We start from the raw sequence: 16,314 nt of genomic DNA, 5'->3' as shown, positions 1-16,314 counted from the left end.
TCTCAACCTTTTTTAAAAATAAAGTACCCCTTTAAAAAAAATTATATGTACCCTCAGTCACTACAGTTTTCAGACACAACATTTTTTTCTATGATTGCAACACATTTGTTTAAACAACTTAATCGTAGCTGGGCAGGCAATGAAATTTTGGGGTATAAAAAGTACAAAAATAATAAAGTGCAGTAAAACTTAAACCAAAAATTCAGTTTTCTCCAAATTTCAGTTGTGTTGACATACCCCCTAGACTTCTCTTGAGTACCCCTCAGGGTACTTGTACCACTGGTTGAGAAACACTGCTGTAGATGACCAATGTGCAATGTTCCCTCTAATTTTTTACACCCATGTGTGGAATAATTTTTCTGTCTGTACCCAGACATGTGCAAATGTGTACCACCACTAGAAACAAAAACCTAGCTATGGGCACTCTGCTAATCATCTGGGATGCATTTGTATCTCTTCTGGGTGGCTGCACAAGTGCACAGATTACTGGGAACACTTCCTGCGGGCCATGAGTTCGAGACCCCTGCTCTTACTTTTTACTCTGATTGTAAACAATAAGGCTATGTCTACACTGTAGCGCTATTTCAGGATATTGGATCTATTCCGTGTCTTTTGAACACACTAATTATTGCAAAATATAACGGACTCGCTATTCTGACATCCCTGTAAATCTCATTAGGTATGTCTACACTACAAAGTTAGTTCGAACTAACGGATGTTAGTTCGAACTAACTTTCATAGGTGCTACACTAGCGCTCTGTTAGTTCGAATTTAATTCGAACTAACGGAGCGCTTAGTTCGAACTAGGTAATCCTCATTCCACGAGGATTAAGCCTAGTTCGAATTTACTAGTTCGAATTAAGGGCTGTGTAGACCCTTAATTCGAACTAGTGGGAGGCTAGCCCTTCCCAGGTTTCCCTGGTGGCCACTCTGGCCAACACCAGGGAAACTCTACTGCCCCCCTCCCGGCCCCGGCCCCCTTAAAGGGGCACACTGGCTACGGTGCCCGTGCCAGGTGCAAGCCTGCCAGCACCCAGCCAGCAGACCCTGCACCTGGCACGGATCGAGCCACCCACCCAATGCCCCCCAGCCCTCCCCCTCTTCCCGGGACCAGGCTGGCGGCTCCCGGGAGCTTGCCCGGGACCGCAAGAGGCGGGCACCCGCCTGGGCTAGTGCGGACATCGTGGACCTCGTCCACGACCTCCGCACTAGGCACAGGAAAGTGGCCGGCTAGGGCAGGAGAGCTGCCAGCCTGGCCACCTACGAGCAGGTGTGCATGAAAATCAAGGTGGTCCACTGAGACCCCCGACCCTGAGCCCTGAGCTTACAATGGCCGTACTGGGTCAGACCAAAGGTCCATCTAGCCCAGTAGCCTGTCTGCCGACAGCGGCCAACCCTAGGGACCCTGGAGGGGATGGACCGAAGATAGTGACCAAGCCATTTGTCTCGTGCCATCCCTCTCCAGCCTTCCACAAACCTTGGGCAGGGACACCACTCCTACCCCCTGGCTAATACCACTCCATGGACCCAACCTCCATGACTTGATCTCACTTCCCTTTACACTCTGTTGTAGTTCTAGCCTTCACAGCCTCCTGCAGCAAGGAGTTCCACAGGTTGACTCTTTGCTTTGTGAAGAACAACTTTCTGTTACTAGTTTGAAGCCTGCTACCCATTCCTTTCCTTTGGTGTCCTCTAGTCCTTCTTTATGGGAACTAATGAAGAACTTTTCTTTATGCACCCTCTCCACCCAACTCCTGCTTTTAGAGACCTCTATCCTGTCCCCCCTCCGTCTCCTCTTTTCTAAGCTGAGAAGTCCCAGTCTCTTTACCCTCTCTTCATATGGGACCTGTTCCCAACCCCTGATCATTTTAGTTGCCCTCCCTTCTCCCAGCCTCTCTCTTCCCCTCTCCCACCTCCTTTTCCCAGTCTCCCCCAGTTTTGTTCAATAAAGACAGATTCAATTTTTGAACACAATTGTCCTTTATTTTGTACATCAAGAAGAGGGGCTAGGGAAGGGTAAGTGGAAGGAGGTGAGGGAGGAATGGGGTATGCGCCCCCGATGGGGAGGACTGGGCTTGCTCTGCGGGCTTTTGGGGTGGAAGCTCTCCTGCAGCCCCCCAATTGCCACCTCTCCCCAGATGGCAGCCTGTGGCAAGTGCAGCCAGTCTGATGGCCGAGTGCTGTGATGTGCCCAGTGTGGGTAGTCCGGGCAATCCAAGCCAGGACTGCTTTGCAAGCGGGGCACCCCTGAGAACTGTCTGTCTGGGGTGGGAGTCGGGACCCTTTAAGCACAGCCCTCGGCTAGCCTGAGACAGCATCTCCACGCTCTAAGTCCTCCTCTGATGCCCTGCCGGCACTGCTTCCGGCCATCCTTAAGCCTGGTTCAGGGTCCACTTAGGTTTGACTATGAGGTTTGAAAAACTCAGCCGCATATAGGGAACGTGTCTGCTCTTCTGCTTTTTTTTTTGCGGAAGAGCTGACGTGCTCTTTCGGAAGCCTTGTCTTCCTCCTTCCATGAGGAAAAAGGGCTCTTCCGAAAGAAGAGGATTTTCCAAAATTTGGCCTAGTGTAGACAGACCAAATTTTGGGAAAACCTCTTCCAAAAAAACTATCCGAAAAAGGTACGCAAATTGCGGAGTGCATTTTGCATACCTTTTTCCTATAGATCACTGTAATCTAGACATAGCCTCTGGGTGGGACATTTGGGGAGTTGTCTTAGGAAGAAATTCTGCCTTTCCTTAGCTGTTCTCTGCTGGCGTTGCAGGTCTGCACTCTTCTTCCCTGGTCTGCCAACTAAGTTGCTCCCCACTCTTTTAACTCATCCTCTAGTTGGTGCATTTCCTACAAGGGTGTAAAGCCCAGCAAATCTGTGGATATCCACTTTACGTTCAAAGTTGTGGATATCTGCGACTCATTTTTGTGGATATGGATGAAGATACAAACTTTGTATCTAGAACCTGGTGAATTCACAGATATCTGGTTTTATCTGGGTGTATGCTCATCCACAGATGTAGATGTGCGTATCCAAAGTTCATTTTTTAGATAAGGAGGGCTCTACCAGTGTGGTAGAGCAGGGCTGGCTGAGCTGAGAGCAATGTCTTAATCTCTTGTCCAGTGTTGGACTTGTACATCCCATCACTGAGTCCCAAGACATATGGCTTTGTGCATATATGTACTACAATAAGCATGGCTGCATCTCAGACCCCTTCAGGCACAACTAGCCTCAGTGTACTCTCCAATCCATATTTAGGTGGAGACTGTGCTCATGGTATCTCTGAAGGTTCTAATTTCACTCAATTGGAGATTGTATTGTCTCAAAGTTTGTGGGCATTCCTTTCCTCCACTCTCAACTACACTTGTCTCATATGTGTTGGCTCTAGAGCAGGGAGCTCATCTGGAGCCACTTCAAAATCAGGGTCTTTGATACTTGACACAACTTGCCCTTCATATCAACTTCAGAGAACTCAGGGCAATTCATCTTACCTGTCTGGCTTTTATTCCTTGTACCGGGGAAGGGAGGGGGGGAAATCTGTTTGTCTTTACAGGCAACATCTCAGCAATACGTTATCTCAATAGACAGAGAGAGCAATCATTCATTCCACTTGTGGCAGGAAGCAATTAACTTGTGGGAATTTAGCATAGTCAACTTGGAAGTTTTTATCTCCCAGGGTGCAGAACAAGCTAGCAGACTGCCAGTCATGTTAAATGGTCTTTTGATCCTAATGCAGGCAAATGCATTTTCCCCTAAACAGACCTATTTATGAACAAGTACAACATAAAATACCATCAGTTCTACTCCCTGAATGGCTAGAGTACAGAGTTCATCAGAGATGCCTTCCTGTTATTCTAGACAGGAAAGCTTTACTAGGCTTTCCTACAATCTCACTCTGTACAAAGTGCTACTAAAGATCAAGTGGGAACATGCCTAGGTGCTCTAGATTCTATTATCCGTTCCCTGGATTGTAGAATCAGGTATGCTGCTCTTGTCTTAAAAATGCCTGTTTTCATATTGCAGCTAATGAAGTTCACAAGAAGTACCACTGATTTCTGGCAAATCAAAACCATTACCTGTTCAGCATACTACTTTTTGGTGTGTTTGAAGTTCCCAGGGTTTTTACAAAGGTCATGGCAGTAGTAGCTTCATTGCTTTGAAGATAAAGAGTACAGGTTTACCCCTACCTAGATGACTGACTTGTCAAGGGCCAGTCCAAAGGGCAAGTGCAGAATAGTGTTGTTCTGATCCTGTCAGCATCCTTGCTCTGGTACTGTTAATCGACACAGAAAAGTTTCTTCTCTCCCCAATCCATAAGATAGAGATGTAGGAGCTGTACATGATTCAGTTTAAGCCATGGCCTTTTTTTTGGACCCCAGGTTCCAGAGAATTTATTTGTCTTATGTTTGAAGGCTTACTTGGTCGTAACAGCAATGTAACTCTTTGAGACTTCCGTGTCAAATGGTTTCCTGAATTTACATGTTCTAATACACCAGTCTGCAACTCAGAGTTCTGCAAGGCTGGTTGGCATTAGATTACTCACCAAGCAGCCATCAATTGGACTCTGTGGTAAGAGTGGCCTTTCATGTCCTCCTCTCCCTGGATTTGTGGACAGATCAACCCAATGTATATGCAGACATTCCGTTTGCCTCCCTCCCCCACCAACTCTCATGCTAATGGCAGATGCTTTAGCTATAGGATGAGGAGTCCACCTCAGTTCTCTAGAGATGTAGGTTCTATGGTCCTCAGATAACTAAGCTTTCTAAATCATTGTCAGAGAACTGACAGATGTCAGACTGTCTTGCCAGATACTTCTAACACAGATCAGGAAAACTGTTAGTCCTTACAGACCATATGGTGGAAATGTTTGAGCTTGACAAGTTGGGGAGAGCCTATTCTTCTCCATTCTGTCAACTCTACTCTAGGAGCTTTGTATTGCCAACTCAATATATCTAGAAGCATCTTACATGCCAAGGCATATAGAATTACCTAACAGACTGCTTGTGCATACTGTTTATGAGTTACCATAAGTGCACGCTTCAGCTTGATGTAGCCAGATCTTCCAGCTATGTTTTTTCCCCAGGCAGGCAAAGCACAACAGAAAGTGTCAGGAGTTCTGTTCCCTCCAGGGCCACTGTCTGGGTTCCATGACAGCTAATTTTTTACTGGTGTGGTCAGGCATGGTTCTCTAAGCTTTTCCACCAATCCCACTTGTTCACAGAGTATTGCTAAAAATAACACAGGACCAGGCTAGAGTCAGACTTGAACCCCTCCCAGGGCCCCATAAACACTGGTTCTCCATTCTCCTGTTGCTGACATTCAAACTTCCAATCACTTCCGCTGAACTTAGATGGAATCTCCCAGTATCATGATTGCCTTCTCCACTCAAGCCTGCAATCCCTTCAGCAAACAACATGGATGTCCCATGGCTAGACAGTAGAAAGCAAAGTTTATTTGCAAATTATTCCACAGATCCTGCTAAACAGTAGAAAGCTATCTATAAGAGAAACTTACCTTGCTAAATGGAGCATTTCTTCACTCTGATTCATCAAGATGGGGTATTAACGTCTAGTTCTTCAGTTCAACATACTCTGTATTACTTGTAATACCTGAAATACCAACATTTGGCAATTAGTTCTATCCAGGTAGAATCATAGAATCATAAAATCACAGGGCTGATAGAGACCTCAGGAGGTCTTTGAGTTTAGTCCCCTGCCCAAATCAGGACCAATCCCAAATAAATCAACCCAGCCAGGGCTTTGTCAAGCCAAGACTTAAAAACCTCTAGGGATGGAGATTCCACCACCTCCCTAAGTAACCCATTCCAGTACTTCACTACCCTCCTAGTGAAATAGTTTTTCCTAATATCCAACCTAGACCTCCCCCACTGTAACTTGAGACCATTGCTTCTTATTCTGCCATCCACTACTGAGAACAGCCTCTCTCTATCCTCTTTGGAACCTTCCTTCAGGAAGTTTGAAGGCTGCTATCAAATCCCCCCTAACTCATCTCTTCTGCAGACTAAATAAGCCCAAATCCTCAGCCTCTCCTGGTAGGTCATGTGCTCCCGCCTCCTAAACTTTTTGGTTGCCCTCCACTGGACCCTCTCCAATGCGTCTACATCCTTTCTATAGTGGGGGGCCCAGAACTGGATGCAATACTCCAGCTGAGGCCTCACCAGAGCTGAATAAATGGGAATAATCACTTCTCTAGATCTACTGGCAATGCTCCTCCTAATGCAATCTAATATTCCATTTACCTTCTTTGCTACATGGGTCACACTGTTGAGTCATATCCAGCTTCTCATCCACTGTAATCCCCAGGTCTTTTTCTGATGCACTGCTACTTAGCCATTTGGTCCCCAGCCTATAACAATGCTTGGGATTCTTCCGTCCCAAGTGCAGGACTCTACACTTGTCCTTGTTGAACCTCATCAGATTTTTTTGGCCAATCCTCTAATCTATCTAGGTCACTCTGGACCCTATCCCTGCCCTCCAGATACATCTGGCTGCTATTTCAGCATTGCATCCTATGGTGAACAATTGCCTTATTTTATCCAATGGCATGTCCATAAGGTTTTTAAAGGGCTTAGTCAAATTATACACTCAAGTACAAGACCGCAATCCCCTGTGGAATTTAAATTCAATATTGTCATGGTTAACGAGTCCCCCATTTGAGCTGTTGGGTACCTACTCTGTGATGTTTCTACCAATGAAGATGGCTTTTCTGTTAGCCATTACTTGAGCCAGAAGTGTGGAGGAGCTGTGTACATTAATGTTGCCTACATTCTTATCTGAAGTTCCTCCCAAATGTGGTTTCATTAAGTAGCCAATATATTTGCTAGTTCCTGCCTAAAACCACATATGAACAGGGAGGGAGAATGTTTGCATACCTTGCATATCAGAAGAGCCTTGATATTTTACGTAGATAGAACCAGACATTTTCATAAATCTTATCAATGGTTGACAGTGGTCAATCAATCTCCACTCAGAATTTCTTCCTGAATCACATCTTGTGCTGTGATTTTTGGCTAATGTTGCTCTGCCTATCAGTCATAGTTCATTTGATTAGGTTACAGTTAATTGAGGTGGCTAGTCTAGCATAAATTCCAATCGCAGATATTTTTAAAGCAGCAATCTGACAATCAGTCCATACATTTGCCTCCCACTATGCTGTGACTCAAAACTTCAGAAATGACACTAGAGAGGGATGAGTTGTTCTCCAGTCTTTATTGAAAGTCTAATCTCCACCAAAAGAAGAATGCACATGTGAAATCAAAGAAGAAAAAAAATTACTAACCTGTTCCTTAAGTGTTGTTCTTTGAGATGTTACTTGTGTGCATTCCACAATCTAGCCCCTAACCCGTCTATAGCATAACTGTGCCAAAAAGGAACTGAGAAGGGCTAGAGTAGTTCTGCGCTTTATGCCTGCATGCAGTGGTGCAGATCAGCAAGGAGAACTTATTTAACAGGCTCTGCTGAGGGACAAAGTTTCCAATGGTCATGCTCTGGGCACACATTTAAAGAGTAGAAAAGACATGTGCAACACATCTCAAAGAACAACAGTTACAGAACAGATCAGTAAGGCTGGGTCTACACTGGCCGCGAGTGTTTGCGCAAGAACACTGACGTTCTAATGTACGAAATCAGTGCTTCTTGTGCAAATACTCTGACGCTCCCGCTCAGGGATAAGCCCTCTTGCGCAAGTATCTTTTGTGCAAAAGCACACGCCAGTGTAGACACTCTCTTGCGCAAATTCTTTTAACGGAAAAACTTTTCCGTTAGAAGTATTTGCGCAAAATCATGCCAGTGTAGATGCAGACTAATTGTTTTTTTTATTTGATATTTTCTAGTCAGTAACACCTACCAGGGTTGCCTGCCTGATCATTGAGGTACTTCTGGCTCCAGCTAACATGGTCTGGCAGATCCCAGCAACAATACAATCAACTTGGAAGAGACCTGACAAAAAATATGTCCGCACCAAAGACTGAATTTCTGTTCTCCCACTTCTACCCAATTCTCAGGTGGTTGAGGCAGTGAGTGAGCCAGCCACCCAGAAGGCCTTTTCTTTGCTTCCACAGTTAGGACTCCAACTCATTATAGAGAAATTCATATTGACCCCAGTAAAGAAAATACATTTCATAAGGGGACATCCTTGGATTTGATGAGTGCCAGGTCCTATCATCCCCCATGGACAGATTCATTACCCTATCAAACCTTGTCAGAACTATTCAAGAGTGCCCTCAAACCTCAGGGAGGAACTGCCTCCAGCTCTTGGCTCACATGCAGCTTGCAACTTTCATCACAGATCATGCAAGATTACACCTTAGCTATTTTCAGGGGGATTAGAACAGTCCACCTGAAACACAACTTAGACAATAGTTGCTGGGAATGCTGCTGTGCCTCCTGGCTTGAATTGAATTCCATTATATACAGAATTTACAGTTTGGTTTAATGACTCTCAGTTCCCCCACAATCAAAATTGTTCCAGAACTTCTGGCTTAGTCAAACAAGATTCCATTCCTTGACAGATTTCTTAGACTGAACTAAGTGTCACCATTTCATTTCTCTGACAGTAACTGTGATGATAGATGCATCACTGCTGGGATGGAGGGAGGACACGTCTCAATCTCCATGCAATCTGGTGAATCTGGTCACCTCAAGAGGCCAGCCTTCACATCAGCCTGTTGGCACAAAGAATGATCAGAAGTCCCTGTCTTCATTTTCAGCTTCTCATCTGATGAGAAGCTATCAAAAATCATGACAGACAATGTAGCCTGCATGTTTTATATTAACAGGCAAAGCAAAGCAACAACTCTCTCTGGGTATGTCTACACTACCCCGCTAGTTCGAACTAGCGTGGTAATGTAGGCATACCTCACTTGCAAATGAAGCCCGGGATTTGAATTTCCCAGGCTTCATTTGCATAAGCGGGGCTCCGCCATTTTTAAAACCCCGCTCGTTTGATCCCTGTGCCGCGCGGCAACACGGGGCACGAACTAGGTAGTTCGAACTAGGATACCTGTAAATTTAATAATTGCTATCAGAAGTGGAAACAACTTAATTATTGGTGTGAAAATCATCAACTTGCACCTGAATTGTCTTCACTTTCACCAACTCTGGATTATCTGCCATAACTGAAGATAACGGGTTTATCAAGTAGCTTGATCAGAGTTCATTTGGCTGCGATACAAGCTTTTCATTCTTTAGTGAAAGGATTCTCACCCTACAACTGTAACATTAGATAGAGAAGTGGGGAACCTCTTCCCTCAAATAAAGACTCCCACTCCAATTTGAGATTTTAATCTAGTTCTGAGGCCTCACAAGTTCCCCATTTGAACCAATGGCAATCTGTTCCTAACTAAACCTGTCCAGGAAGATTACCATCAGCTCTCAGAGTTGGAGAAATCAAGGTGATGATGGCTGACACTTATGTGGTTTTCAGGGACAAGGTTTCCCTCTGTTCACACCCTGAATTTCTATCTAAGGAAACATTTGAATTTCTTTTGACCATACTCATTTCCCCTCAGCCCCCCAAAAGAAAACTCACATAGCTCAGGACTGGAAGTTTCTTTCTGTACCTTATATGTCAGAAGACCATTGGCTTTCCATCTAAATAGGACAAAATCATTTTGGGAGTCTTCTAGACTATCTCTATTGTGGACAGACATAAGGGATCCACTATTTCTATACAGAGACTATCAAGATGGATTTCAGAGCATAAAATCGCTCTACTTTTTCGGGTGGTGGATGTCTCCTCTTGTGCTTTGGGTCTATTGCCAGATCAATTCCAAGTCTCTTCCTGCAGTGAGTCAGCTTAGCTTCATGCTAACCTGGAAGGGGAAACACTTCTCAAAACTCCCTGGTAGGCAGTGCCAGAGCAACCCAGCCCCATCCACAGGAAGCAGAAAGGTGGGGTTGGAAGTATAAGAGGAGGGCCTGAGAGCTCAGTTGAAGCCCAGCGGCAGAACAAGCCAGACGCTCTGCCCACGCTCCCAAGGAGGAAGGTGTGGCTTCCGCACCTTAAGAAGGAAGACTGGGCTGGGCCACCAGGGCTGCTGCCGGGCTCCAAAGACTGGCCAGGACCACCATGATCATTGCCAGACCCCAAAGACTGGCCTGTATGGTCAGGGCCCCTGCCAGGTCCAGGAGATTGGGCTGCGCCACCTGGTCTGCTGCTTGACTCAGACCCAGAGCCCATGGACACTCTGCCAACACCATTGTCCCAGGTGGACCCCAAGGAGCAGAGGCTGAGCCACAGAGGGAGCTGGGAAGTGGCTCAGGGACATCTGACACTGGGTCAGCAGAAGACATGGAGATCAACTGGGCAGTGTGTTGCAGTCAGGATACCTGCTGACCTAGCGACCTGGTCGGTGTGTTGTGGCCAGGATCCTTGCTGATCCAGTGGCAGTCCCTGCTTCCACTGTTAGGGCCCTGGGATGCAGCGGAGTGGGTGGGCCTGTGTCCCCCCCCCACCACTCCTCACTTTGGGTGGCAGGTTTCCCCCTGCTGGGGCAACCCCCCCTGCGCTTGTCAGCTGTCTGCCAAACAAGGAGGCTCGACCCCCTGCTCAGCTTGCAGACAGACCTGAGCTTTAAACTGTTTTGGTTAATACTGTTTGTTTACTGCCTTGCCCTGACCCAGCGTTTGGCTTTATGAACTGTTGCTTAGCCTACAAACAGGCCTGAACTCTTAACTGCTTGCTGCCCCACACTGAACAAGGGCTGAGTTTTTTAACTACCCCTTGGGCTCAGTGTTTTTTTTTTTCCCCAGGGGAAAGTTGTTAAGCAAAAGAAAAAAGAAAGCTGCGCTGGGAACATAAATGTGCTCAAAGCCCCTTTAATACCCACATATCCTGAACAGACTTCCATCGGGAGCCAAGCTGCCCCAGGAAAATAAATGCTAATAGGTGCCGGTATGCCTGAGGGGAATGCCATTTATTTCAGATGCACCTGATGAAGTGGGTCTTTGCCCATGAAAGCTTATGCTACAATATATCTGTTAGTCTATAAGGTGCCACAGGACTTCTCGTTGTTCCTGCCTTTAAAGTGGCTGCTCCTGCCGCTGTCCCGGCTACCTCGGCTCGCAGTGTGTACTGGGAGGCGGCATTTGGCCCAACTCCCAGCTCTCTGCTCTGTGTGTCACGTGGGCCTATGCGGTGTGCACTCTGATCCCACCCCAACTAGCATTGGGCCCAGGGGCAACTGCCCCCCGTCGCTACACCTCTAGTGTCGGTTCACTGAGCCCCCCCCAACCCAGCTGATCCGCCTGCCGCTTTTCCACACTCCCAGCCCAGCTGAGCCATATTTCTCTTTTCTGCACCCCCCAGCCCAGCTGAGCCATGTGCTACTTTTCTGCCCCAACAGTGGAACTGCATGCTGCTTTTCAACCTCCCTCACCTCCCCGCTGGCTCAGCTAAGCCGCATACTGAAGCACGAGTGCTCCCAGGGCCAGCTGGGGGCTGTGCCTGGAGAAAACGAGTGAGCATGAGTGCTGCCAGAGCCAGGGGCTGTGCCAGGGGAAAGCAACCCAGCATGAGTGCTCACAAAAAAAGGTGCCGGTACACCGTACTGGTGCGTACCATCACAAAAAAAGCACCGCTTAGGCTAAAGAGGGTCTTAACCTTTACTTTGCTGTTTGCCCTGCCCTGCCCTGAGCCGGAGCTGGGGCTTTGTACTTCAGCTTGTCCAGCACATTGGCCTGAGCCCCTGAACCTTTGATAGCCTCACCCTGAGTAAGAGGCCTGAAAATTAGGACTATTGTTTAGCCAGGCTCCTATGGGCCAGAACCCCTAGACTGTGTCAGGTTTCTGTTGGTCTCATAACTGGTAGTCAGACAATGTAGTGAGGCAGCTTGGCCTCCATCCACACAGTGCACAGTACACTCCTCTTTTGGGATAACCCATAAACAAAACACGGGAAGCTGACCCAAACTTGGTCAATAGGTGAGAGGAAGGAAATGCCCCCCTCTCTGGACATAACACAGAAAAGAGTTTTCATCTTTGCTCAGCCCTTATCTCATGAGCTGCAAGGCAGCTGTCCTTTCTCTTCCCTGGTGTGACCACAGGTGAGCTTTTCTATTCCCTCTTAATTCCTCCTATAGTTTCTCCGTATCTTGTAAGTGTGGCAGGGCAAGGTTAGCTGAGTCAAGAGCAAACCATTAATTTCTTGTTGCCTGCTCTGAGGATTGTATGCCTTATCACACTCTCATTCTATAAAGAAACGGGAACATACAACAGAAATGTCAGCGAGTAGATGACTACACAATTAACCAATAAGCCTGGGTTTATCCGTTAATCTTGTTGACTACATGCATTCCCTTCTCTCCCTCTCCCCCCTCCCTCCCCCGCTGCCTCTGTATCAGACTTAAAAGCTCGCTCCCCATGAGCACTGGATCTGACTGTTCCCCCCCATTCCCACACTGCTGCCTTTGATAGAGTGGAGGCGTGGAGGGTGAAGGGGGCAGGTGGAAACTGATACATGTGGGGAGCTGGTTTTCAAGCAGGCTCCCTGTGCGTGCCCGGCTCTGCAGACCTGCCTGCTCCCCCTTGCTGCCTCCTACAGAGGCTGTGGGGGAGAGGAGGGCAGGCAGGAACCAGTGCTAGGGGAAGCCAGATTAAAAGCTGGTTCCCCCCGAGTACCAACTCCACAGTGCCACTTGGTCCCTCTCCCCCGTGCGGCTGGGGAAGCTGCCCTGAAGCAGCCTCTGTCCACAGCTGCCTGGGTTCACTGCAGAGGCTGCTCCATGGCAACAGCCCCTATCCCTGGGGTCTGAGCTCCCCACAGACAGGGGCTGCTGCTGTGGAGCAATCTTCGTCCACAGGGAGCTCAGACCCCCCTCAGACAGGGCTGCTGGCACCTCATGCTGCCACTTCTGTGGCAGCAGTGTGGGATGGCAGGAGGGAGAGGTTTGTGCCGGGAGCTGATGGAGAGGCAGCAGCACAGGGTGGCAGGAGGCTTCCTGGGAGTGAGACTATCAAATAGTCGTGTAACTGCTAAAATTTCATTCAGTTACACAACTATTCAATTCCATGCTATCAACATCCCTAATATACCACAGTCCAACCAGGAGACAATTGCCAGTCCAGAGGGTTTATAAATGTCACCCAGGAAACATACAGTTGTAAAAATTGTAAATGAATCCTAAAGTTGTGTTACTTTTCATATTTTATTTCCTTTCTAATCCCAATGTTTGCCTCAGAGGATTATTTTTCAGGTAGGGTATTGTTGTTGTGATTGTCTGTTTCTAAACTTTATAACCAAGCTAAATTCATGTGTTATTGACCATAATTATTAAACAACTTGGGAAGATATAATTGTCAAGGAAGTAAGCCATTTATTGATTTCTAGAATAACTGCCCACACTACTAATGAGATACAAGTGAATTAAGTTGTTGTGGTTCTTTTCTGAATGTTACATCATGTTCTGTTATCACCCCTTGTTGTTAGTGTCTACATAAACAAATAAAAAAGGCGAGGAGTCAAAATATCTTTGTCTAAACTAAGTCTAAACTATCTTTGTCTAAACTGAGTTACTGTTAGAAAAATCAAGTCATTTACAATAAGTTAACCTTTTATGTATTCTTATTTAAGGTTTGCATTATAATAGCACAGAGAGGCTATTCAGGATCAGTATCTCATTGTGCTAGGCAGTGTACAGATATGTAGTAAGGCAATCAAATATATAGTATGTGCATTTTCAGAAATCATTGTTATAATAAATGAAATCTAGCTTCATTTGATCATCATTCTAGCTATAATAAACTGGCTGATCTCTCATAAGCATTGGAGTTGAGTCTTTAGGAAATCTTTCAAGGAGGAAAGGGTTTAGATCAAATCAAGGAGTTAACTTTTAGAATACTGCATTTTCTACACTGCCAGTGAAAACAAAGTTTAGGAGGATATTGTGTGTGCACGTGCATGTAACATGCCATATTTTATTTCGAACATATTAATAAGCAATATTAACATTTTACATTCATTATCTTATTTTAATAAAACTAAATACTAAGTTAAAAACAAACATTGAAAAATGTCGTATAACAATAATATGTCTTTCAACAATAATAGAATAGAGGAATCGGTGTGTGCATTTTAAATATAGAGGAAAAAATCATTGCAGATGCCAAACTGATTAATTTTAAAATGAGGTTTTAATATTTTCAGCAAATTAAATAAGATGACTTACTGGCCATTATGATGCTCTATAATATTTAAAATAAATAACACTGCAGAGTAATAATTTGTGAATGATTGTGCACGGTAATTTGAAAAATGGAAATGCCCTTTCATGAGGAAAAAAAGGAGACATACTTTTGGTTGGAAAAATGATGAATTTAAGAGTTGTGGTATGTGTGTGTATGTGTCTTTTTAATTACAGAATACATAAAAACAGGAAATGCAACCATTTTGGAGGAACCTGAACAGGAATACCCAGTGCGAGAACATCAGTCTTGCATATTATCCCCAGAAGTTTCTCCATCACAAACAACTAAAAGTAAATATTTCTGTTTTATGACTGCACAACCCATGCCAAAGGTTATCTTTCTAATAATACATTTTATACAACGAAGGACAATTTATTTTATACTAATATACATGAGAGAGAGGGGAACTAAAGGAAGATACTGACATTAAGAAGTTTTATTTCTCAAGAAGACTAATGAACTACTAATGAACCATAATGCATTATAATGAGTTTGTCTTATCTCTTTTAAAATACAGTAAAACCTGCGCTATCTGGAACTTAAGCAACCAGAAAACTGTAGAAACCAGCAAATTTCTGACACCGGGAAAAGCAAAAAAAAAAAAAAAAAAAAAAAAAAAAAAGGAAACTGGCCCTTTAAGTGCTCCTCAGATGAGCATGCAGCACGTATTTGGGGAAGGGGCGAATTGCAGTGGGAAGCAAGCATCTCGGCTCCCCCTGCAGCTCCTGGCACCCCTGGCAGGCCAGCTCCCCCTCCCCCATGACTTCTACATGCCCCCCCCGGCAGGCCGCCCCCGCCATCTCTGCCTCCGCCCCCCCCCCCCACCAGGCTGAATCCCGCGCCCCCCCCTAGCATGCCACATCCCGGATCCCATCTCCCCCCATTAGGCCATTCATGGCTCTCTCCCTCCCCCCGATAACCAGAATTTTGAGGTTACCAGCACGCCCTAATCCCCAGGCATGCCAGACAACACAGGTTTTACTGTATGTTTAAAGTTAAGGTGCTACTTTCACACTGAAGCAAAATAAAAACATGCTCTATGTGCCACATGGCTCTGCTGTCATTTCCCCTTTAAGTGTCCCACACTTATTCTTGCTTCCCCATACAAGTAGTTTCCCTTTTATTACCCTACCATTCCTCCTGTAAAGTTCACCTGTCTATGCTGCACTCCCATTCTCCATCTAGAACCTCTTACACCATGGTTTTCTTGTACCACAATCATCTTTGTGGTCCCTGAGTGCTTTTCCCTCAGGTAATGCATTCCCACACACTACACAGGACCAGTTTCATACTTTCCTGTCTCTCATGCCCTTCCATAGTTAAGAGCTCCTTTGTGTATGATGTGCTCCCATTTGCAATACAGAAATACCTCTCCTGTAGATGTTCCCCATAACTGTGGCAAAGCAACCCTAAGCATTGGTTCTTCTCTACAAAAAGAAACATCCCCTTATGTGAAATTCCAAACTACTTTCTGGCAATAAAGCCATATATTTTCTGTTTTACTGCTTCTCCTGCATCGAAGATCTACACCCTTTAGAAAACTCAACTTGCTCCTGAGGGCTAGATTCTGATAGTCTTAGTAATGTTGAGTAGTACCTTACTCCACAAGTAGCCCCTTTGATTTCAGTGGGATCATTCCTAGAGTAAGGTTCTAGTCAACATAAAGAATATTAGAATCTGGCCTGAAATTAATTAATAAAAAATGAAGCATAAAGTTTCATTTCTTGTTAATAGTAAGTTCTCAGTCATACATTTCTTGTTTCCACATTCAGGATGTGAATAATGTAAGAAAATATTAAATTTTGTTTTTTTGGTTTTCTTTAACTGAACTTTCTTTAAGAAAATCAACAGAGACATGGTTTTAAAATGTTTTTTATGGTGCTAACCAGAAAGCAAAATATGAAGGCTTAAAATTCCTGATTCTGAGACATGTTCTACTCATAATTTTTGTGCAAAAATCCCATTGTAATTAATGGGAGTTTGAGTATAGAAAGCCCATGGATTTTCAAAGCCAAACAGGAGAATTTTACAGCTCCTGTTGGTGGCTTTGAAAATCTCAGCCATAATTTTGGCCTTAGTTATATTTTTTAAAATTATCCTGAGAGCTAGATCATGCT

The 16,314-nt window shown here is 45.1% G+C and overlaps 1 protein-coding gene across 6 annotated transcripts in view; it reads left to right on the top strand.

Moving 5' to 3' along the window:
* The window catches only part of ANKS1B (ankyrin repeat and sterile alpha motif domain containing 1B), an 821,971-nt gene that overhangs the window by 148,567 nt on the left and 657,090 nt on the right, over window positions 1–16,314 (top strand). For all 6 annotated transcript variants that reach the window (XM_075933985.2, XM_075933942.2, XM_075933974.2 and 3 more), the window contains exon 7: window positions 14,371–14,487. In XM_075933985.2, the coding sequence (XP_075790100.2) occupies window positions 14,371–14,487 (117 nt within the window). The remainder of the gene's footprint in view (window positions 1–14,370; window positions 14,488–16,314) is intronic.

This window comes from Pelodiscus sinensis, chromosome 1 (genome assembly GCF_052426305.1).
Source record: "Pelodiscus sinensis isolate ZL-2025 chromosome 1, ASM5242630v1, whole genome shotgun sequence".
Taxonomy (NCBI): domain Eukaryota; kingdom Metazoa; phylum Chordata; order Testudines; family Trionychidae; genus Pelodiscus; species Pelodiscus sinensis.
This window is presented reverse-complemented; position numbering and strand designations above follow the sequence as displayed.